The sequence below is a fragment of the Leptopilina heterotoma genome, unplaced genomic scaffold (genome assembly GCF_015476425.1).
Source record: "Leptopilina heterotoma isolate Lh14 unplaced genomic scaffold, ASM1547642v1 Lhet_53, whole genome shotgun sequence".
NCBI classification, from domain to species: Eukaryota; Metazoa; Arthropoda; class Insecta; order Hymenoptera; family Figitidae; genus Leptopilina; species Leptopilina heterotoma.
In genome coordinates, this window is record NW_025111115.1 from 1,516,152 (window position 1) to 1,541,853 (window position 25,702).

General features: G+C 23.6%; 2 protein-coding genes across 3 annotated transcripts; one reads left to right on the forward strand and one right to left on the reverse strand.

Moving 5' to 3' along the window:
- Window positions 1-473: 473 nt before the first annotated feature.
- LOC122508142 (CD9 antigen-like) lies at window positions 474-14,432 on the reverse strand. The gene is made up of 5 exons (XM_043621272.1): window positions 14,233-14,432; window positions 14,044-14,116; window positions 3,260-3,571; window positions 2,911-3,177; window positions 474-2,839 (listed from the first exon to the last, which is right to left on the reverse strand). The coding sequence occupies exons 1-5, from the start codon at window positions 14,334-14,336 to the stop codon at window positions 2,687-2,689; spliced, it is 909 nt and encodes a 302-aa protein (XP_043477207.1). The 5' UTR covers window positions 14,337-14,432; the 3' UTR covers window positions 474-2,686.
- A 671-nt stretch (window positions 14,433-15,103) lies between these two features.
- On the forward strand, window positions 15,104-24,193 carry LOC122508143 (haloacid dehalogenase-like hydrolase domain-containing 5). Of its 2 annotated transcripts, XR_006302196.1 has the most exons (6): window positions 15,104-15,315; window positions 15,942-16,759; window positions 18,941-19,320; window positions 21,129-21,208; window positions 21,486-21,854; window positions 23,934-24,193. XR_006302196.1 is itself a non-coding variant. In XM_043621273.1 (3 exons), the coding sequence occupies exons 1-3, from the start codon at window positions 15,259-15,261 to the stop codon at window positions 19,251-19,253; spliced, it is 1,188 nt and encodes a 395-aa protein (XP_043477208.1). In that variant the 5' UTR covers window positions 15,104-15,258; the 3' UTR covers window positions 19,254-20,599. The 2 variants fall into 2 exon arrangements, 1 of the variants encoding a protein (XP_043477208.1); XM_043621273.1 differs by lacking the exons at window positions 21,129-21,208; window positions 21,486-21,854; window positions 23,934-24,193 and having other exon boundaries at window positions 18,941-20,599.
- The last annotated feature ends 1,509 nt before the right edge of the window (window positions 24,194-25,702 follow it).

The following is a 25,702-nucleotide window of genomic DNA, read 5'->3' on the forward strand; positions in this document are numbered from 1 at the left end:
TGAAAAATCTATGGAAAATTAAACTCCAAATTAGTCACTAAAAATACTGAACAAATGTAATTAATTATTTGATTAATTAAGAAATAAATAAATAAATTTTTATTTTAACAGGTTTCTCTCTTTTGCTAAATTAAAATAGTCTTCTTGATTAATTTCTTCAATTAGTTAATTAATCACAGTTTAATTTAATAAACTTCGATTACTTATAAATCTTAATAAAATAATAGATGAAATATTAAAATTCAAAAACATTTCATATAATTTTTCTACAAATTTGATGAATATTTTCAAATTCAAGTTGAATAATAAAAGTTTACTAAGTTTTTAAAGAAATGTTTCACCTGTAAAAATAAATTTGAAATAAATTAAAAATAATTGTGTTTTATCAAAAAATTCGATTATAAATGGAATGGAATTATATGGAATTTAAAATATAAAATTCTCATATGATGAGAAAAGAAATCAAATAATAATTGTTTCAGAATTTGATTTATATATATTGAACGTTTTGACATTTGCATGTAGCCTCTCTTATCTATATGTATTATACATATGTATAATAATACAAAATTAAATGCGAATACCATTGATTACGAAAATATAATTTTGGAAAAATCTCCCAAGTCTTTGAGACTACATGATACAGATTTTATTTGTTCCACATTCATACAAGGGATTGTTTCTCTCTTTTTTTTAATTATTTTCTTTTTCAATGAAAGCGCTTAACTTTTGCGAGAAATTGATTTAAACGAATATAAACACGCACAAAATTAATTACTTAAAAATAAATGTTATATTATGATTTATATATTATCATAAATTCTCCACAGTAACTCTGAGGGCACAATATATAATATATTTACTATATTGACTAATAATATGACTTATTGCATTGTTACAAATCACTCAATACAATGACATTCATTCTTGTTATTATTATTATTTTCTTTTTTCATTAACAGTAAATAATTTAATATTTTTTTAACGAAGTCTACAGTTGCAATATTTAGGAAAAGAAATTCAATAAGAATTAATAAGTTAGGGAAATATTTTCTTTATGCTTATATTTTATTATTTTTGCTTTTCTGTTTTTCTAGAATTTTCGAAAAATCTAAATTTGTAAACTAATTGATGATAATTAATTTTGAGAATATGAACTGTAGACTTCGAATAAATACAAATACGACATAGAAAAATTCATTATATAGAATAGAAAAAAAAATCGAAAATATTGTAAATATTGATATCAAAATCATTAAATGATCAACGAGGTATGCTTATTATGCTGTACGTTATATTATGACTTTCGAAATCCATGATTTCCATCTTAGAAATATTATATATTTTTTATATAATATTATTCTTTTTTTTTTGTAATATTACGCAAATATTTGTGATATCCATTATATTTTATTTTTAATACCTTTTTCATACATTAAGTCTTTGTCATGGCTGCAACATTGTTATAGTTTTTTTTTTATTTTCTTCTAACTATAACAATTTGATCGTCATTGAGATTTCAACAATTATATCAATATCGACACAATGCCTTAAGAGTTTTCAGAGTTAATAATCTCTCTTTTCTTTTCTAAGTATATCTCTAATATGCTACACGTTTTTAACGTGCTTCGTATTATAATTATTAATTTTTTCTCTCTCTCTCTTATTTTTAATAATATTCCTTTTAATAGTAAAAAGGTTTTCAAAAACGAATTCTTTGGCCACGTGCATCTTATTCAGAATATTTTCTTTTAGATATCTTGATTATCTAATATTTTTCCTTTTCGATTTTAAGTTTCAGAGATTCCTTTTCTTTTTAAATTAAAGTAAATATTAATAGTTATTGTGAAATTTTTTTGTATTCAACAAAGTAACGTATCCACCGTAACTTAAAAACATAAATACAAAAAAATGTACTTATCTTAGTTTCGTCAAACTACTTGAACACAATCGAAGACGAAAAGTGTAAATATAAAGCTAAGTAAAAATTTTAAGCTCTGTTTGTGAAAATACGACAAATCGAACTTGATTTAAGTATAAATTTTCTCTTTTTGAGAAAATGGGTTTTTTTTTGTTCGACTTGGCGAATTTTTGTTTTCATTCTCCCAACACAATCTCTTATATAAAAAAAGCCTATTTTTTCTCTCCGAAACTTGTCATCTTTGGTGGTAAAGATTATTTGAACTGTACGAGAAACATTTGTTTAAAATGTGGAACTTTTCTTTATTTCTGTAATCAATTCCTAATTTGTGCGACTAGATATTATTTTAGTTTGTTCATTCGCTATGCAATAAAAAATTTGTCGCACGGTAAATATGAGAATATTAAATAAATTTACCTTTTGTTTTCTTATTCAGGTCCCAGTTAGTGAAAAAAATCTAGTCTCCTTGTATTTATAGAAATTATTCTTTTCCAAATTTGTTCCACTTTTTCGTTTGCGAATTGATAATCAATTTTTCTTTGGAGTGTATATAATTTAATCGAATCTTACTTAAATATGGCCCCATTTTTTTGTGTCTTAATCTCAGATTTGTACCAGTTGTCCATTGTATTTATCTCTTTTGATTCCTTGCATCTTTGTCACATGGAAAATTAATTCAAGACAACAGGTTTATATCACACAAGGGGATGCGAAAGAAGAGATAGTCTTGATACATGAAAAAGCTTCTTCTTTGTTGTTGTTTTTTTAGGCCTTGTACCTCTCTGATGAACCGACTGCACAGCAGAGAATCAACGAGAAAATTAGACCCAAAAATTCCAGTATTCCCACTCCAATTGCAACGCCAAACACAATTATTCCTTGAGATTTTAAGGCGCCTATTACTTTCTCCGTACAGCCCTGAAAAATAAAATAGAAATTCTCATAAATATTTCTTTATTCAGAATTAATGAATGAAAAGAATTACTTACGTCTGAATAAATTTCAGAACTAATACGAGCTCCAAGACTGGCTACAGGTCCACCTCGACAAATTGCAGATTCCTTATTTATGCAACAGGATTGTGGAATTTTATATCTGTTGGCGTTGGCAGATACGGAAAAGCTTAAACCATCCTGTCCACCTTTATTGTATTTACTCGCAGCCCAATCAGAAGGACCGGATGCTCCACAGCAACCAAAACTCGATTGAACAGTGTCGACAATATCCGTACGGTATTCAATCTTACCGTATTCATTCTGTCAAAAAAAATTAAACATTTATAAAAAAAAACTATCAAGAAATGCATGTATTAAATAATTTATAACTGAATAAAATTACTTTGACAGTTTCAGCGAAAGAATCTTTAACCAGCTCGTCTAAACGTTCTCTATTCGTGTAGAGCCAAGCTCCGGCGGCAATTTGTGCAACAATTACGACCAGTAGCAAACTGAAGAAAGTGACCAGCATGCATTGCGATTCTTTGAAAGCTCCACAGCATCCGAGGAATGAAACAACAATAATCAAAATTCCGGCACCAAGGAGAACATAAAGTCCCATATTGTAGTGTTGCTCCTGTTCTGACAGCGATACCAAAAACGTTTTGTCCGTTAGCATCCATGATCCCAATACCACTACAGCCAATCCTACGGCCTGTAAAAAAGAAAAATTACATTTTTTTTATTAATTTCTCTTATTATTTCTTCTTGACATTCAATTTTTATTACAATCAGTTTCCGTCACTTTCAAAAGAATTGATTATAAATAAGTTCCTAAATCAGGGTGTCTACTATTTTCGTTCAACAAAATTCCCTGTTATTTCCTGGCTTTGTCCTAGTTTTCCCCATCAAATTTAAATTTATTTCATTTCGAACATTTTCACAATTTTCTTTAAATTTTTTGAAAATGTTTTTTTTAATAATTTTAATTGAAAATTTTGAAAATAAATGAATTAAACAAAGGATTTTTTCAATTTTTTAAAATAATCTTGTCTGTTCATAATTATAATTGAAAATTTGATTAATTCCATTTTATTAAAATGTATTGATACTAATTGAATTTCTGCAAAGAATTTTACTGTGTATTTTCATAAGCTAATAAATTTCTTCAGAGGCATTCTATTCTTTTCAATTCAATCTTAACAAAATTTCGTGGTGGAAATTAAATATTTTCAGAAATTTTTTTAATTCTTTAGGAGAATTCAGTTAATTTTAGTATACAATTTTAATTCAATTTTTTGAAAGAATTTAGACAATTTTAATAAAAATTTTTAAAAGAATAATTCAATTATTTTGAAAAGTTTTAATGAAATTCTTTGAATAATTTAATTATCTCAGAAAATTTTAATAAGATTCGCCACAAGAATTCAATTAATTTCATAAATAATAAAATTCTTCGCAAGAATTCAATTATATTTTCAGAAATAATACAACTTTTCGAAGAAATTAAATTATTTTCAATACAATGTCAACAAACTTTTTTTGATAAAATTCAATTATATATTTGAAAACTTTTTACAAATTGCTTGAAAAAATTAAATTATTATTTTATTTTCAAAAATTTTCATACAATTCTTTTGAAGAATTGATTTCTTTCCAGTAGAATTTTATTTCGATTCTTCGAATGAATTTAAATTTTCTTGAAAACAATTGAATTTGTAATTTTAACAATTTCAGGTTACTTTTTCTCTTATTTTTTGCTTTGTTGTTTTCATAAATAAATTAATGCTGCGCATAAATTCAATTCCTAATTTTAAGACAATTTTAATAAAATTTCTTAAAAGAACTTAATTCTTTCAAAAATTTTGATTAAATTTCTTTATTAGAATTTAATTATTTTCAATGCATTTTAATTAAATTTCTTGAAAAAATTTAATGATTTTCAAATATTTTAATAATCTTTTTTGAAACAAATTAATTATTTTTAAAAAATTTGATAATTTCATGTCAAGAATTGAACTACATATTATTTATAAAAGTAATTGAATCTTTCCAAAGAATTTTATTACATATTTATGAAAATAATTAAATCTTTGCGAAGAATTTTATTAGTTTTGAAAATAATTGAATTGTTTTTTAGAATTTTATGGAAATTTATGATAATAATTGAATTCTTGTGAAAAATATTTTTTAAAAATAATATTCAAAAGAATTTAGTAAATCTGAAGAATTTTGCTATTCATGGAAATAATTGAATTCTTTTGACGAATTTTAATAAAGTTTTTAAGAATAATTAAATTTTTCGAGGAATTCGATTAAAATTTTTTTTTTTTAAATAATTGAAATTCCGCAATGAATTTAACTATTTATGAAAATAATTGAATATATTACGAAGAAATATTTAAAAATAAAATTATAATACTTTAGAGAACAGTATAAATATCTATAAAAATTGAAATAAAAAACCATATTCTAAAAACAAATTAAAATAATAAAACTTTTTTAAATTTTATTTAGTGAAAACAAATTCCCGGTTTGGTATAAAATTCCTGGCTTATTCCCGGGTTTTCTCGGTCAATTTAAATTCTCGGCTATTTTCCGGTTTTCCTGGATTTCCCGGTTAGTAGACATCCTGTAAATGTTAAATTTAAGTTTTTAATTTTTATTTCAATCAGTAATTTATGGAAATATTTTTCATTAAAAATATTTCCTTTATTTAAGCATTCAAAACTTGTGGATCATGCTTTCGCATTAGACTAGAGTTTATTTTATTTCTTATTAGGAATAAAATAAGTATTATTAAAATTGATGAATAAATTTCTTTATACTATTATTGTATTCTTTATATAAATTATTTAAATAAAATTATTCTATTATCGAATTTTTTGTAACTTTTTTTGTAATAGTAATAATAATAATAATAATAAAAAAAATAACTTGTCAGGGAAGAGTCGAGCTGGAGTTAAACGCCACAATATACCAAGCTTGAAAAATGATACTTTTAAGTCCCTGACCTTATTAAGGCGTATATTGCCCATTGTTATATGAATGTGAATATATGCTACGTTAAATGCAACAAGATTTTCAGATTCAGGTTTAAATTTCAGTCGACTCGACACTTTACAGTAAGTTTATACTCATTTCTTTTTTTTATGCGACAATCAACTCAACTCGAAGTACACGTTTTCGTTTCGAAGTGCACTCATAGCAAATTTTATTTTTCTTGTATTGCAATAAACAGGAATAATAACAATATTATTTGATCAATTATATGCTTTTTCATTCAAAAGTGAACTGAAATAATATTAAATTATTAATAATATAAAAATTACTTGGATAAACATAAATTCTTTTTCTGATAAAAGAAATTGTTGTCTAAAAAGGAAAAATAGTAAAAAATTTTTTATAATCTTTAATTTCCTTTTTTATTAAATTTTTGTTTCAAGAGAAGAATGAATACAAATTTTATTTTTCAACCTTGTAGAAAATATTTTCATTTTTATTTTTATTCTTTTATGGAAAAGAATATTGTTAGTGTCGTCACGTTTACATAAAAATGTTTAATTATCCGTTTCCAGGCTTTTGTATTAATTTGTGTCACGAAGGATATTTACAATATATGGCAATGAAAACAATGACTAGTTAGGATTTTACGAATTGATAACTTAAAAAGAATTCCCTTCTGAAAATAAATATCTTGCTTATTTCATCAAGCAAACATATGTGACGATTTTTCAATTACTTATACTATTATTACCCTTATTATTAATTAGGTACATTATCATCACTATCAGCTTTATTATTATTTTTACATGTCCTTATTTTTACACTTCTATTTTTTAATAAGAAAATATTTTCTTTATATTAAAAAAATTGTTATTGAAATAAATTTCTATTTTTGAATTCAGTATTAATTTTCAAAAATATTTATAAATAGAAAAATTTCCAAAATTTAATCAAGTACTTTTACTATTATTATCTCATGTAATTATTTGCAATTCGCAGAAAGAAAACGAGACATAATTTTGTTGGAAACAAAAAAATGTGCATATACACAATCCCTTCGTATAGATTCATATAGAATTCATGGAAAATTTGTTGCGGGTTCGTGAAATTGTAAAAAAGGTCTGGACAACAACTTTTGTACTAGAAATATATATGTATGTAAACCTACAATTTTATTGCACCCTCATAGGCGTGTACACACTCTCTCTCACTCCTCAAAAGACTTAGACGGTTCAATAAAAGCTACATAATTATCCGCGAACCCTCCTTTTGCATATTCCCTCAGAAACAGGTGGACAGTAAAGAACTTATTATTTTACACACAACTGGCTCAATATTATTTCTGTCATGGGGGAAGTTTTGTATTAAAACACTTTTCTAAATGAATATAAATTTTGCTCCCAATATATATAATGTATTTAAATTCTTTCTTTCATTTTGTATATTTTTTACCTCTGCAGCAAAATTCATGGAATATTATTTCAAAAATTCGAATAAAATGAAAAATTATTTCTTCCTAGAATTGTCCTAGGATTTTATTATATTTTCCTAGGATTTAAATTATTTATTTATTTTTGATACAATATTAAATGAATTCATCGAAAAATGTAATTATTTTCAAACATTTTTTGCTAGAATTAAATTACATTTCACAAATAATGAAATTCTTCGCTGAAATTCGAATATTTTCAAAATTTACTATTTTAAAAAAATTCTCAAAACAATTCAATTATTTTTAAAAAAATTTAATAAAATTCGTTGTAAGAATTCAATTATTTTCATAAATAATAATATTCTTCACAGGATTTCAATTATTTAAAAAAAATATAATAAGTTTTCTCCAATTCAATATATTAGAAATTAAAAACTTCAAATAATTTAAAAAAATCCATTAAACTTATTGAGAAAAATTAATTCTATATAGAATTCTTAATTAAAAGAATGAAAAGTTCAAATTTTCAAAGATTTTAATTTGAAATTCATTTTTAAATCAATATTTTTTAGAAAATTCTACGAGAATTCAATTATTTAACTATAAAAATAAATATTTTATTAAACAATTGAATGTTTCTTAACATTGAATTTTCATAAAGAATTTTATCAACAAAGTTTTAAACAATTGAATTCTGTTGACAAATTTTAATAAAATTTTTAAGAATAATTGCATTTTTCGAGAAATTTGATGAAAATTGTATTAAAAGTAATTGAAATTGTGCCAAGAATTTTATTAAAAGTTTTGAAAATAATTGAATTTCGGAGAAAAATTTTATTATTTATAAAGACAATTGGAATTTTGACGAGACTTTTTGTAAATTTTTAAACATAATTCGATTATGTTATTCAAAATAACAGCACAATATAATTCGATTTCTGTGAAGAATTTTATTAAAATTATTTTGAAAAAAATTGAATTGATACGCAAAGAATTTCATTAAGATTTCTGAAAATAATTTTATTCTTTAAAGAAATTTAATTAATAATTTATTGAAAATAATACTGAAATTCTAATAAATAAATTGTAGCAAAGGTTATTGAAATAATTAAATTTCTTTGATAAACTTTAATAAAATTTTTAAGAATAATAACTTTTTTCGATGAATTTCACTAAAATTGTATTAGAAATAATTAAAATTCAGCACTGAGTATTATTATTATTATTTATAAAAATAATTGAATCCCTGTAAAAAATGTCATCATTTATTAAATTAATTGAATGATATATGAAAATAATTTGTAAATAATTGAATTCCTGTGAAATTTTTATTACATATTTATGAAAATAATAAAATGTTTGCGTAGAATTTTATTAAAATTTTTGTTAACTAATTGAATTCTTTTAGAAATTTTTATTAAAGTAGTAGATATTAAAAATCATTGAATTGAGGAAATTTTTTGAAAATAATTAAAATTTTGCCAAGAATTTTATTAAAATTTTTGAAAGTAATTGAATTTCTGCAATAATTTGTAATTGCTTCAAAATTCAATTTGTTTGACTGTTTTTAACTAAAATTCTGTCATAAATCCATTATTTTTAATAATTAATTAAATATATATTAAAAAATTTAACTAATTTCAGAAAAAGTTAAATTTAAAAATTTTTTTTTAAATCTAATATTTTTTATATTTTTAATTAAATTATTTTAAAATTGAATTAATTTTGAAATATTTAAGTGAAATTAGATTTCAAGAATAAACACAATTATGAATTTTCTTTTTTTCTATTTATTGTTATTTTAAGCGGTATTTTCATAAATTTATAGAAACATTTAGTATAATATGAAGTTTAAAGAATGTGAAATCATTTTTCTGGACATGACTATTGTTATAAACCGTTACGTTCAGGGATGCATTCATTTTATTGACTGTATAAGCATAACACAGGTAAAGACTTAACACAGTTAACTTTATACTCATAAATACATATTTGCATTGGAATCGTTGGAAAAATCTCAATTTTAAATCTTATTAAATAGAATTTACAATTGTTTATTTAAAAAAAATATATATTTCATGTTTTGTAAATTTATAATAAAATTCGAGGATTTTATTGCATTTCTTGTATTAAAATCTAAATATAATAATGAAAAAATGTTCATTATTAATGAAAATTAAAAAATTGTATTGTATTTTTTTTATTTATAAATTTTCAACATTTGTAAATAGATTTTTAAAAAAATAAAAAATATATCAGGTATTTTGTATAAAAAAATTGGTAAAAAATTGTTAAAAATAAAATTCCATCACACAATTTTTCATAAACAATTAAGAAATTTAATGAAAAAAGAAACATTTGTATCTATTATCAACTTGAAAATGTGATATAAAGTTCAAGGTGAGAGAATATTATTCAGTTAACTCTCAATTTAATACTTAAATTAAAGTTACGAATTTTATTTTATTTTCTTTTTTAAGTTTTAAAAATTATTTTTTTATATATTATTAGAATATAAATATAATAAATTATTAATATAATATAAAAATTTTTGAAAATACTTAAATAGAAAAAAATATTTCGTTTATTTGAATGTTCGAAATTTTAATGTAATTATTATTTTATTTATTTCATTAAAATTAAATTTATTATTAAGCAAAGTTAATAAAAAAATAGTTAGTGAAAAAATTCTGTTTTTATATTTAACAAAATTTTAATTCCAAGTGTCCTATTTTATTATTCAATTTGAGTTCCAATTTAATTAGAACCTCTTAGGGATTTATTATCACAATAATAATGAAACATATTAGGAAAGGCACTTTAAGAGTTAACAACGATGTTATAGTGAAGATTTTAATGTAAGATAAAAATAATATTAAATTATTCAATATTCCTTAATTAAATAAAATAATAAAACGAATGTACTTTTCTTTATCGCCAAATAATAAAACGAATAAAACCATTTTAATAAATAAATTTACCGTTTAATAAATTTAATGCGGAAATACATAACTATTTTTTATGCATTTCTTTCCACAATAAAAATTAGTCGCTTGTAAAAAAATACTGAAATTTAATAAAGAAAAAAATAAACAAAAAAGAGCTTCTTTAAAACAAGGCGGAAAACAAAAAATAATAAGTAAACATAACAGTAGTTAATGGAATATTGGATCTGTGCCAGGAATTTCAATTATTTCTCCTTGAACATGACACTCTTTCTTTCTTTTTTTTTTTTTTTTAAAACATAAACTTCGAAAATATGCATAAAAAATGTTTGAAAAAAGGAAGTAAAATTTTATTGCAATAAAGTGAAATTGGAAAGAATTTGAAAAAAAAATTCCTCGAGCTTTCGCCGCAGCTGTCTCTCGATATCTCAAGGCTTTTATAAAATCGTGTAGGAAGTTTTAATACCAGTAGGCTGCAAATGCATTTTCGCAATTTTATAAATATATGACTGTCAAGATAAATTGAATTATTGCAATAGAAAAAAGAAATCAAACTTGATAATAATTTTCTGGTCTTAATCATCCGTATCGAGTCTCATTACCTCAAAAAAAGCTTTATACCTATATTACCTCTAAATAAGCCATCTGGTTAAAGTTGGTAAACAGAAATGGAGGAAAAAAAGGAGAAAACGAGACAGAAAATAGCCAAGCGCGAACAAATTGCTACCTTGCAAAAAATAAATCTTTTTTATATAAATATTTAATTTTCCTATTTTATATTGAATGAGAAAAAAAATTCGATTAAAAAATTTGATAATTTAATAAAAAGAAAGGAAAATTGGAAAAAATATAAAAATAAATTTTTACAGCAAAATATAAATTATAATAAATTTTTGTTCAATATAATAAACTATATTTGACTTTCTACTTCATGTGAACATTTTCGTATGTTGCACGATGCATGTATACACAAAGGCCCCTTTTCTCATTGCCAGAGAAAGTTGAGAAAAAGGATAATCAGATTTTGCTCGGAACTTTATTTTCGACATCTAAAATAAATTGTATTTTTCCAACAACAGAAAGTCACGATCGCACCTTAAAGTGAAGCAAAACTACAATAATTGCAATAATTGCTCAATTACTGTCAACTAAAATCCTTATCTTAGTGTGAAAGTGAGAATGTCATTTTTTTTCTTCTCATATATCGTAGGAGTTTGACGATAATCAAACTGACGGGTCAAATAAGGACGTGGTCGACGAACTCAACTTAAAGATGTACAGTCATATTCAATAGTTTCAACAATAAAAAGTTTACTTTTATATCTTAAAAAAACTTTAAAAAAAGAAAAAATTAATTAAAAAGAATTTTTTTTTTCAATTTTTTCAACTCTTTCTTACTTTTCTATTAAAAATAAATTTTCAACCTAAACAAAAATAAATTACCATTTTCTTGTGCGATTAAAAATTAAACCAGTATTAAAAACTTTCGAAACATAAATTAAGAAAAGTTAAATAACATTTTTAATTTAAATTTAAATAATAGGAATTTAAAATTTAAAAAATAATTTTTGTTACTATTTTTATAAATAAGGGAAAACTTTATTAGCACTGTAAGATTTCTATAAATACACAACATTAAAACAACATTGTCATCGAATTGTCTATAGGGATATAATTAGATGAAAATAAAGCTATTTTGAGGTTCGAGAATGAACTTGATTGACTGATTGATTGATAAAATAAAAGTCTGACCTACATATGTTTTAATAGTATATTAATCATTTTGATAAGCTGCGGTTGATGTAAAATATATAAAACACAAATTACGTTTCATTTAAATAAGACGAGTTGGGAAAAGAGTAAATCGATACAAGCTGCGCTAGACTACTACAGGATTTATTCATTTTCAAGAGCGAAAAGTCTTTAAACTTTTCTCTTTTTTATCAAATTTACCTTTCGCCAGATAAATAAAACAAAATATTTTAAATAATTAAATTGAAATCAAATTAAAGAAATTAATTAATTAACTCATACAAATTATCGCAATTGAATGAATTTACATTTTCAGAAATAATTAAAAAAAAAAAATTACCGAGAATAGAATTTCTCGATAAAAATATTTTTCATTCACAGTTCCAGTTTAATTTTGTGAATAATTCTGACAATTATAATTCTCTTCTAATTAGAGAGAAAGAATGTCTTATTCCTACACAAGTTCGTTGACCTTGTCTATATTAATTCAAAAAGTAATTTTATTCTTATCGCAGAAAAATTAATTAAAGGTTTATCTAAATTCTTTCATCACTTTGCAATTTTATTATAAATATAAAAATTTAATTAAAAAAAATAATTTTGTTTCTTTTTCGAGAAAAGAAAAATAAACTGTTACATCAAGTGAATTCATTTTTGTTGCGTTATTTAATAGTTACAGTAGTGATGCATCTTGTGAGATCATCTTAAAGTATAAAAATATTTATGATTTCATTATTACTGTATTTTTAGTACTCGGAATAGTTTATAGATATTTTAATCTTTTTTTAAAGCTTTCTTTCGTAAATATTCACAAATATTTTCTTTCTTTTCTCTAGAGAATTTCTAAAATCCCTGAAATCAATAGGGCTAGACTTCTATACTATAAGTATATTATCGTATGCACATAGCTAATCTTAGAATCGAATTTCAACATGAGCAGCACGTGCGCTTAGAAAAGATGTTTTCAGCGTTTTAGTACCCCCTTTCAACATTCACTAAAACAAGACTTGAATTCACCACGATAAGAATTTCACACTTTAGTCTGTACTCTGTATAATGGAAACTGTATTTCTTGTTAAGTGTACTTTTCTCCAATGAGACTTTTCATTATAATATTCTCATTAAAACTACAAAAAGTAAATTTTTATTAAAAATAATTAAAATCAATAATTCAGGAAATTTTATTTCTATAATTGAATGAATAAATTTCACAATTATCATAAATTTATAGGATAACTCACTAGTGTGCCTTCAATGATTGTAAAAAAATAAACTATAAAATTTGAAGAAAAAAAATTAAATACATTAGTGAAAATACGACAATATTATGTCCTTTGTAATCAGTGCGAGCAGATGTTTCCTATACGTTTAAAGAAAGATTGAAATATGTTTATGATTTTCTCTCCATACGTTTCGTGAATCGAAACTGGTAAACACATTTTAGATAACGGATATATTTTGCTTGTTTCTAATGGAATTTTGTAAATAAAACAAAATATACAGAATCCATAAAAACGAGTTTCAGTAATACCTCATTAAATATTATAATTAGATTTTACTAATAAATGATTCTAATTTTGGTACATGAAGAAAAAAAATAAAACCACAAATTCAGGCTTAGAAATGAAAATAGAAAAAAGAAGTAGAAAAGAATCGATAAAACTAAATTAGACATAATTTATTAAAGAATCTTTCCTTTTTTCCGAGATAAAATCTAAAATTTATTCTTAAAAACAGTTTTATTATTTTCAACAGTTAATTGCAAATTGTCAACAGGCAATTTAATCTTTCGAATTATTTCTAATTTTACATTTTCATAACAGACAAAAACAAACTAAAGACTGGGTTTTAAATAAAAGTAAATTCTATTCTCTAAAATACATTTTAAAATGTAATAACTTTTCTTTCGAAAAAACAAATTTATGATAAAATAATAGAAATGTATGAAATCAGATTAAATAAAAATGTTATTAGTTAAATCACACATCAATATTAAAAGTAATAAAAATCTAAAATACATCTGTACATATAGAAGGGCGGAAATAAACTTACCCAGAATATGAGATTCACGAACACGAGAATATATTTTATCATCCCGTAACACTCAGTTACTGCCATTTTTCTCCTGTATTTCCAATAAGATTAATTAAATAAACTTGTGAGAAAAATTTGGAAAAATAAATTTTCCCGGCTCTCTGCGGTGATAATTAAACTCAGGTATACTGAAGAACGTACGTTTACCTTCGACAATGTAAACACAACACCAACAACGGTTTACGAGAAACTGTGGAGAGATGCAAGTAACAATCGAACAAGCGTCGTTTGTCCGTTTCTTGAGTTTTCATAAAGAGAGGGGATATCTATGCAGGAGAAAAAACTGAAAAAAACCAATTTCGTTGACCACATTTCACACTTATTTCACACTTATTCAAAACAAATAATGATTTTTCAATAATTCTTCATCCAAAATATAAAAAGTGGATTAAAACAACTGTGATAAATAAAATAAAACAAGTAATTACAACTAATTTTTGCAAAATTCAAAATAAAACCAGGGTCTGTTCACTATTGACATGAAATCAGGGTTGGGAAGTTGAAACACACACACGTACTCGGTATATTACGTAAATAAATGATTTGAATTTTGCGGCAAGTAAATAAGTAAATTATTCTAATTTCTTATTATATTTTGATATGTAATTAGCACATGTCGATGTAAAATTAAAATCACGTTTGATTAAATTAGAATCACGGTTCGAATTTGAAAATAGATTTTGAACGTAAGACACTTAAAGGTGCAATCACAGTCACAGGTCCGTTGCCTACCTTACCTACAGAAGAAGTGGCACCAAATTTGAAAACGATAAAAATTAAAAATTATTTAAACTTTTAAAGTCTTTTATATTGACGAAAATGAATAGTGTAGCAATTAAAGTCATACGTTAAATATCTCAAGACACTATTACTCATTATCAATCAATTTATTCATTCATTTTTAATTATTCTCATATCTTGCATCACTTTTCTTGCAGAGCAACAGCCAGCGCCCAGCAGAGGGCAAACGCACAGCTGTGACTGTACCTTTAAAAATTGTCACGTTCTTTTTGTGTGTGTGTGGTGTCTGTGTGCCTCTTGCGTTTGTGCATGTGGTAATGTGTTCGATATAATCTCAAATAAAATTGAATCCCATTATGTGTGACTTGTGAATATAGGATATTTTTTAAGTTCCATTTTTTCGAAAATTCCTAATTATCTTTCGCCAACGATATGGCGATTCTACAAATTCTAAAACGACCTGCCATAATACGTTTTTTTGGTATTAAAGTAAGTTGAATTTAACATTTTTTCTTTTATTATTAAATATTGTCTCTCTTTACAAACAGAAAATTAGTGTGAAAATTAAGCATTGTTTATTTCATTACAGTTAAATATAGTAATCAATTGTTCCGTCAAATTCTCTGTCTCACTGTTCAAAGTACAGTATCTTTAATGAAGCAATTAACCAAATAACTAAACTTGTACTGTCAAGTCATAAATTTCGAAATTTCTGTCAATATTATTTAACTTTTTTTTTAAATGAACTATACAAAAATCCAACATGACAGACTTGTATTTATTACATTGTAATTGATGAAACTTGTAAGAAAAATATATTCTTTATTGAAGATAAAGCAATGAATTTGTGTTAAAATTGACTATTTTCTATTTTTTATATTGTTCGCAAATACAGTGTACAAGGATAAAAATATAAATACCTTGTAACTGCTACAGCGACAAGGTGAATTTATTTTTACTTTGACTTTGACAAGACCAAGTACACAATACATCATTATATATATTTTTATACTTCTTCAATTTTAGTCTTAAAATATTGTTTTTAACTTTAATCAAATATGAATCAATTATAAAAAAATTTCTCTTTGTACTTAGAATGAATTTTCCTTTTTCAGCAATTGAGTAGCAAGTCAAAATTTGGCCTTCTCTTCGACATCGATGGCGTGATTGTTCGAGGAAAAAATGTCTTGCCCCCCGTTCGTGAATCCTTTTCACGTCTCAAAGGACCGGATGGGAAATTTCGTGTACCCACTGTTTTTGTGACAAACAGCGGTAATGCCTTACGAAGTGAAAAGGCAGCAGACTTAACGAATTGGACAGGAATCGAGGTGTCCGAGGATCAAGTGATAATGGCACATTCTCCGCTCCAGATGTTTCATCAGTTTCGTGATAAACAGGTTTTAATATCTGGCCAGGGGAAAATTCGTGAAATAGCTAAAGAATTAGGTTTTAATAAGACAGTAACGATAGAAGAATTAGTGAGAAATTATCCAAATTTAGATTATGTAAATAAAGATAAGCGAGTTGCAGTGAGTGGTCCTGTGGATCCAAATTTTCCAACGATAGAAGGCCTTCTTCTGCTTAGCGAGCCTATAACATGGGAAACACCGTTGCAATTAATGGTGGATCTTTTAATGACAAATGGTAAACCAGCAACAATGCCACCGTCAATTCCATATCCGCACATTCCCGTATTGGCGTGCAATATGGATTTATTGTGGGTTTCGGAGGCGCCAATTCCTCGCTATGGACACGGTGCTTTTCTACTTTGTCTCGAAAATTTGTACAAAAAAGTCACTGGCAAGGATATGGTTTACACTGCACTTGTTGGAAAGCCTAGCGAAATAACTTATTACCATGCAAATCATAAAATTCTAGACCATGCGGAAACTATCGGAATAAATCATAATGTAGATACTATTTATGCTATAGGGTAAGTTTTATTTAATTATTGTCTATTCTTATATGTTTACATCGTTTATATATTTTACAGTACTTAACTAGGGTTGCCACAGTTCAGGGAAATTAGAATTGGTCAGAGAAATCAGGGAAAAGTCAGGGATTTTTCTTAAAAGTACTGGGAAAAATTAAATTTTTAGTATTTATAAGAAAATTCTGAATTTTAGAGTCTTTTCTGTTTGCCTCATAAACTATAAAATTGTCAAGAATTCTAATACAAAACCTTCAATTTTTTCTATTTCTGACAATAATTTCTTTTTAAATGACTTCATTTTTGAACAACTGGCATAAAATTATTACTTATAAATTATTTCAATTATTTTTAATATCTATTATTTTAATAACATTTTCCAAAAAAATTCAATTATTTAAACTAAATTTTAATAAAAATTTCACAGGAAATTCACTCGAAAAAATTCAAATATATTCAGAGAATTGAAAAAAAATCATTCTGAGAAATTCAATTATTTTGAAAAATTTAAATAAAATTCTTTTAAAAATTCTATTACTATTTAAAAAAATTTTCAATACAATTCTTCTCAAAAATTCAATTATTTTCACCGATTTTCACAAATAATACATTTTTTTATGCGAATTCAATTATTTAAAAAAATTTGAATACAATTCTTCGCAAGAAATCAATTATTTTCATAAACAATAAAATTTTACTCGAGAATTCAATTATTTTAAAAAATTTTGATAAAATGCTTTCTAAATTTTAAAAATTATAATAAAATTGATCATAGAATAATATTATTTTCGTAAAATATATCATTCATCCTTGGAACACAATTACTGTAAAAATTGTTTGTAAAAATTTTCGAAACAATTCAATTATTTTCTTAAAAAATAAAATTCTTCGAAGCAATTCAATTATTTAAGAAATTTTAATAAAATTCTTCCCAAGAATTCAATTCTTTTCAAAAATAAACATTTTCACAGGAATTCAATTATTTAAAAAAAAATTAATAAAATTCTTCGTCAGATTTCAGTTATTTTCAATTTTTTAATTAAATTTCTCGATAGAATTTAATTCTTTTTGAAAAAGTTTGAAAAAGTTCTAAGAAATTCAATTATTATTTTTTAAAAATTTGAATAAAATTCTTCACAAGAAATTAATTATTTTCATAAATAATAATCTTTTTTTCCAGAGCAATTATTTTCACAGGAATTAAATTATTTAAAAAAAAAATTAATAAAATTCTGCGTCAGATTTCAATGATTTTCAATTTTTTAATGAAATTTTTCGATGGAATTTAATTTTTTTTTTAAAGTTTTCAAAAATTCTGAGAAATTCAATTATTATTTAAAAAAATTTGAATAAAATTCTTCACAAGAAATTAATTATTTTCATAAATAATATTTTTCTCCGAAATTCAATTATTTTCACAAATAAAATTCTTCACTGGAAATCAATTCTTTAAAAAATTTTTTAATAAAATTCGTTGCAAGAATTCAATTATTTTCATAATTAATAAAAGCTTATGGCAGAATTTCAATTATTTTTTATACAATTTTAAATAAAATGATAGAAAATTGCATTTATTCTTAAATTTTTTTTTAAATTCACCGAAAAAATTGAATTATTATTATTAAAAATTTTGATAAAATTCTTCATAAAAATTCAATTTTAAGAAATATTTTTAATTATTTAATAAATTAATTATTTAGTATTTAAATAATTGAATTCTCGAAAAATGTTCTAATAAAAATTGATTACATAAATAATGAATTTTACCTAAAATTTTAAATTATAATTTGAGTATTTCTTAATACTCAAATTATAATACGCATTATAGTGTGAATTTTTAGAAATAATTGAATTTTGAAAAGGGTTCAAAATTAAATATTTATTTAAAAAAGAAGTTACTGATGTTTTCGAATAATTTTACTTTTGAAGAAATTTGCAAATAAATGTAGAAAATTTTTTTGAGTATCCAATAATTTTTAGAGTAAATCAGAATATTTTTTTTTTGGGTCAGGGGAAAAGTCAAAATCAGTCAGGAAAAATGCTGGAAATTAGGGAAAAACAAAATTAAATTTTTGTGGCAACCCTGTTAACAATTTAAAAGTATTCGAAAAGTTGAAATCAATCAAAAAATATTTTTTGATGTTGAAAGAAAACAAGTAATGAAACTTTGTAAAATTTTTCCAGTGACAATATTAACACAGACGTATTTGGTGCTAATTTATATGACAAGTATTTGGCGCGTTATACAAAAGGAAAAGGAACGAAGACTCGAACTCTGGAAAGCCTTTTGGGAAATAATATCACGGGACCCAGCGCAAAGGCTTGCATCAGTATTTTAGTGGAAACTGGAGTTCATAAACGAGATTCCAATTTCATAATCGATCATTGTCCGAGAGACTTTCTGCCACTTGAGGAGGGTTTATGTAAACCAGCTTTTATAGTAAACGACGTAGGCTGTGCAATAGATTTAGCCTTCAAGGAGGAAAATTTTGATTGAGGCCTAAATTCGAATAGCAAACAATTCCTATTTTTCAGCAAGATATAATGTGATAAAGAAAAGTAAGGTACGAATTCGTTTATTGAATATTTCAAAATCAAAAAAAAACTTGCTTATCGTACGTTTTCAATTACATTAAATTAAAATCTAAAAACAAAATTTATTTTTGTTAAATGCAATATCTTTAAACTTGAATTTTTTAAAGACTTTTTAAAGATTATAAACACATTTTAAAATAATTTAAAGATAATTAATTTAATGTAATTTTCGACTTTTAATGATATTTTAATTAAGAAGACAAAGTCAAATTTCCCAACGATTTTAATTATATAGTTTGACGAAAGATATGTATTGTTCGCCAGACAATTTTTTTTTTAAATCTTTAATAACTTTGAAATTCTCTCAATTGAAAAAGAAATTTTCTGGCAAATTGGCTAATAAATATCTAGTCTCTACATAAAGTAAATCGCAATAAAGCGATAAAAGTCATGACAAAACTGTTTTCAATATTAATCTTTGATTAAAATTTATTTTTTGAAACCAATCATTTACAGAACAGTTGACATTTTTTTGTTAACTTTTACAGAGTATATGTTTTTTAGTTTATTTTACATTATTAGACAATTCGCTTACAATTTTATTAAAATTGTAAGCGAATAAACAAATATTTTAATTTTTAACAATTATGTCGAAATAAATTTTTTTTAGAATTATTTCTAAACGTACAAAAATGATAAAAATAGGAAAAAAATGTTTTTAGAAACAATGTGACTTATAATTCTATGTGGCTTTTCCGCAGAGTTTTATGATATTTTAAATACGTTTTTGTGTTTAAAGTGCACGTTAATGACTTTTACAAAGTTTTGGATGATTTTTTTTCTTTTAATTACCGCAACAATTATAGCACTCGACGAATTAATAATAAATGAGGCTCGATATTGTCGACTGGAAGTAATTTATCACTTCCTATAAAATAGTTAATCAAACAAAACAAGAATGTCAATTCTTTCGCAATCGTTAGAAAAAAATGTACCGATTTTTAGAAAAAGTACATTTTATTCAAATATATTTTTTAAAAAATAACACTCGAGTACTTAACATATAAAATTAAAATCCTCGATTATTATTTGTTAAAAGAAGAAAAACACTGGCAACTATTATACAAAGATCGGAAAAATAAAATTTTTAATCTTTAAATAGATGAATAATGATAAATTAAAATAGCTCGAAAGTTTAAAATCCGATCCTCGAGGCTTATAGACACTTTAGGATTTAGAAAAATGTACAAATCAGAGTTAATTAATAATTTGTAAAATATATGTATATATACTTGATACACACACGTAGAGATTGCAAATTAATTTAATTATCCTATGTTATATATATAAAATAATAAAATTGTACAAAAACGTGCATAATATAAATATTTTACTATACAAGTGCGTTGTGTATATGAAAGTAATTATAGGATAAGATTTAATGAGCAGTGTGCACGTGAGAAAGTAACATCTTCAACAAGACAGTTGAGTTGATTATGATAAATAATCAAAATGATGATTGTCCAAAAGAAAATTTCTCTTTTACAAAAAAACAATTCTAAAATAATTTTGAGAATAGGTAATAAATTAAAGTAATTAAAATTCAAATTAAATCTGGAATTAAATTGTTAATTATAATTTCAGCATTAGGAAATTATAAATAAATAAATAAATTCCTAGTATTTATGAATCTTTAGTTATTGCAGACTAAAAAAATTGTATAATCTCAAGATTCACTAGGTCAGGAAACTTACATTTTTCTTTCACTTTATGCACGTGAACTACTTGGTATTGAATGTCAAGGTCATTATCATCAGCCACATTCTGTTGATTACAGAACGGAAATTAAATAATTAGGATTATTAATTGAATTCACCAAAGAAAACGAGGATAAATCGTGAGAATAAATAATACAAGGTAATTTATTTATTGTACTTTAAACACCACATTCCTTAACGTTAACACTAAAATTAATTTCACTAGTTACTTAATTAAACTAACAATGAAAAATAATTTTTACAAATTTTACTCGGCACTTTAAGCAATATTTACTGCATCGATGAAAATAATTAATTTATTTATTTACGAAATTCCTCATATTTCTTTTTTGCCTTTTTTAACATTAACATAATTTTATATTTTATTTTTATTACTTTATTTTAATTTTTAACAATTTTTCGTATTTTTTTTACAGTTTCAAGAGCCTGGAGGCGAATATCTTTGTAGTTTAATGGAACAAATAATTTTAGATGAAAGATCCGGGTGTGTAAGAGGACACAGAAGAAGTGTAAAGAAATAGTATAAATATAGTGATGAAAAGGAGTATTATTCGAATTATAAAAAAAGTAAACGGGAAGAGGACATTTGTGCAATTTCTTGCGGATTGAAATTAATAGATGTGACAAGAAAATTGTCGTTGGATTTCTGGTATTAGACGAAGTACCTGAAGAATCACAAGGTTGCGCTCATGAACGATTGCAGCCGGTTATACCGTTAATCATCTCTACTATCTCTTTGACATTTACCATATTTCCTTAAAGAACTCAGTTCATTCTCGCGACCCGTAAGTCATTAATTTATTTACATCATTAAATTTCGTTCCGATTTTATATCGAGTCGACAATATTTATGTTTTATTTTTATTTAAAATTTACGAATCATTTTATTTAATATACAGGCTATGGAAGTGGAACTTTTTGGATTTTTGTTCAAAATACTGCAACAAAATACCACTTTTTTTTATTAAATCAGGGTGTCTACTATATTTTTGATCAACAAAATTCTTGGGTTTTTCCCGACTTTGTCCTAATTTTTGCCGGTTTTTTTTTCTTATCAAATTTAACATTATTTCATTTCGAACATAAATAAATACAAATGGCCTCCAAAATTTCTAATAGAGTTTTTATGAATAATTAAATTCTTTTGACAATTTTCTTTAAACTTTTTGAAAATAATATTTTTTTTACTAATTTTAATTGAAAATTTGGAAAATAATTGAATTAAACAAAGAATTTTTTCAATTTTTTAAAATAATCTTGTTTGTTCATAAATATAATTGAAAATTTGATGAATTCAATTTTATTAAAATGTATTGATACTAATTGAATTTCTGCAAAGAATTTTACTATTTATAAAATTGAATCCTTCAAAATAATGTTATTATTTATGAAAATAATTAAATGTTTGCGTAGAATTTACTAAGAATTTTTGAAAATAATTGAATTGTGGAGAACAATTCAATTATTTATCAAAATAATTGAAATTTGGAGGAGAATTCAATTATTTAAATGCAAAAATAAATAATTTATTGAATTGAATGTTTCATAAAATTCAATTCCCATAAAAAATCGTTATCAACAAATTTTCAAATAATTGAATTTTATTGACCAATTTTAATAACATTTTTAACAATAATTACATTTTTCGAGGAATTCGATTGAAATTGTATTAAAAATAATTGAAATTCCACGATAAGTTTTATTATTTATAAAAACAATTGAATTCCTAAAAATAATTTTATAATTTATGAAAATAATTGATTTTTTAAAGAATTGTAATATTTAAGAAAATAATTTAATTCTTATAAAGAATTTTATTACAAATTCTTCAGTAATTAAATTCCAGAAAAAATTTGTATTGCTTGTAAAAATAATTGAATTTAAATAACATTTTTGAGAATAATTGCATTTTTCGATAAATTTATTTAAAATCGTATTAAAAATAATTAAAAATTTTTTTAAATAATTGAATTCCTGTAAAATTTTTTATTTTCTCTGAAAAGAATAATTAAATTCTTGAGAATTAATTTTAAAAAAAATATTTTTTTGATAATTCAATATTTCAATTCTTTTAGGATTTTTGTTAAATAATTGATTTCTTTTACATAATTTTATTAAAACACTAGATATTGAAAATTATTGAATTAAGGAAATTTTTTGAAAATAATTGAATTTTGGAGAGGAATTTTATCATTTATAAAGATAATTAAAATTTTGAGGATAATTTAAAAAAAATTTTAAACATAATTCTTGTGAAGAATTTTTTAAAAAAATAATATTTAAAAGAATTTTGCTATTTATGGAAATAATTGAATTCTCGAGAAGAATTTTTTTTACAATTTTTATAGTGTGAAAAATAACTATAGTCAAATCTTTCAAAAATTGTTTTTGAATAAAATTTTCAAGATAAATAAATTTAAAGATAATTTAATTTTATTAAAAATTCGAATTTCTGGAAAATTTTTGATAATACAGAAGAAATTGTTTTCTATTTTGTATTTTTGCTGGTCTCATCTTTAAAACATTTATTTGTCGTATACACTAATCTCCGAAAATCTTTATAGGTGGTCCTCTCAAATTTACAATCCAGTCTTTAGATTTATAAATATTTAAATTTTGTATTTTTTTCGTGTTTTCTGGTTTTCACGGTTAGCGTTAAATTAAAATAATCGATCCACGTGTCCGAAAGGAAAAAAAAATGTTAAATTTTTAAATGATCATATAATTTTTATTTTGGTAAACAAAAATCTAAAATGGCTCTTATGCATTTAAATATTTTGATTAATATTATTTATAATAACTCAATACAATTGAGTTTCATTCAATTCTTAACAATATTTCGTTTTTTCTTTTTTGAATTTCAGGTCGTTGGAAATTAGGTCAATATCTCATTATAATAAAAGTTATAACGAATTACGGAAGTAGTTTGACCAGTTATCACATCCCGTCGTGTATAATTCTTGAAGCATCTCTTTTACCAGTTCATTGATTAGTACTTGTCATAAATTCACATCAATAATTAGATCACCTAGTAATCGAAATTATTTTTTTCATTTTATTCCATTTGTCGGAAATTCTTCATTCGTCACAATTTTGTTTACTTTGTACAAATTATTTTAATTATTGCTTATAAACAAGTTATTCTTGTTTTTTTACTTTTTGTCGAAACCATTTTTCATTTGTTTGAATTTTTTTCATTTATTTTAATTTTTAAATAAATTTCTATTAATATTAATATTTAAATACAATTATTAGATTAAAAAAAAATTTTAATGATTTTTAAACTATTAATTTTATATTTTTAATTTCTTCTAGAAATATTGAAGAATTTTAAAGACTCACAACTTTGAAAATGAAAGTTTTCGTGACAATTTAAACGCTATTTGACCCTCGATCCTTCGGAGCCTTCTAATTTAGAAAATAAATTGTGTACTTAAAGTAACGGTAAAGTTAATAATCTCAATCATAAAAGGCCTTTTTTGATAAATCATATTATTGTGGTTTTATTTACGGGATTTATAAACATTGGGAATTGACAGTAATTAAATTTAATTCAGTACCAATTAATTATTAAATAAATGAATAATAAAAAAATATTTTAAAAAATATTTATTATTTATAAAAAAAATATTTAAACGAAATATTTTGTTAAAAATTAATTAAATAATTAATTAAATATTTATTAAAAATAAATATTTTGCTAAAAAAAATTTGGAAAAATAATTTTTTGTCAACCGTAAATTTGTTTGATTTGCGATAAGTGAATATTTTTCGATAATTATTTAATTATGAAATAGAAAAATAATTCTCAGAACGAAAAAAGTAATGATTAATTCACTATTTTTCCAGTTAGTTGGAGCATGTATGAAATAAATATTTTAATTCTTTAGAAGAGATTGTTAGTAAATTATATAGTAGACCTCAATAATCGAGTGTGTGACCATTTAGCAGAAGTTTATTCAAATTAACAAGTTTTTTTTATTTAGAACCCAAAAAAACGAATTCTACATCAACTTAATGGTTTTTTGATTTAAATTTAAAAAGAGATGTATAAAAATTTAAATACATTTCGAATTTTCGCGTTTTTTCTTTTTTTTTCATTAAATCAATCGATTGGAGAAAAAAGAAGAAAAAATTTCCGAATTCCTAGATTTAATTTGGAATTCAAATGATGTTCGCAATGGAGAAAGGACGAAGAAGGACAAAGGTGATTGACCGGTTCTTTTTGACTTCAAAAACTGATACTCTCATTTCAGCTCGATTTCACTGTCGCCTTCTCTGAACAATTGTTGTTATTCTTGAGAAGTGGATTTAAAAAATTTGCACAGAGACCTATATCTAACAATTGATCACCGAATCAATTGTCTTGAGGGGGAAAAAACAAAATTAATGACTGTATAGAAGCAAAAAAGATTTCGATTGAGAAGAAAAATTATTTTTCTTGCAAAATAAGACATATTTTTTTCAACTTAGTCTAAAGGACATTAGTGATGAATTCCGAGAAAATATTAACGGTGTGTTGACAGTTTGTAAAAATTGTTTTACTTGCTTTTCCTAGTTCTTAATGCAAAAAGCATGATCGTGCAAATCTGCTCTCATTTAAATTGCTTACGAGCAAGTTACCTCCGTTTCA

Bases quoted from the DNA above. Each gene is read 5' to 3' on its own strand.
- LOC122508142 (XM_043621272.1), bottom strand. From the start codon at position 14,336: ATGAAAACTCAAGAAACGGACAAACGACGCTTGTTCGATTGTTACTTG. The intron at 14,117-14,232 runs GTAAACGTACGT...TTGGAAATACAG, and splicing joins TTGTGTTTACATTGTCGAAG to GAGAAAAATGGCAGTAACTG. The intron at 2,840-2,910 runs GTAAGTAATTCT...TTTATTTTTCAG, and splicing joins GTTCTGAAATTTATTCAGAC to GGCTGTACGGAGAAAGTAAT.
- LOC122508143 (XM_043621273.1), top strand. From the start codon at position 15,259: ATGGCGATTCTACAAATTCTAAAACGACCTGCCATAATACGTTTTTTT. The intron at 15,316-15,941 runs GTAAGTTGAATT...TTCCTTTTTCAG, and splicing joins TACGTTTTTTTGGTATTAAA to CAATTGAGTAGCAAGTCAAA. The intron at 16,760-18,940 runs GTAAGTTTTATT...AAATTTTTCCAG, and splicing joins GATACTATTTATGCTATAGG to TGACAATATTAACACAGACG.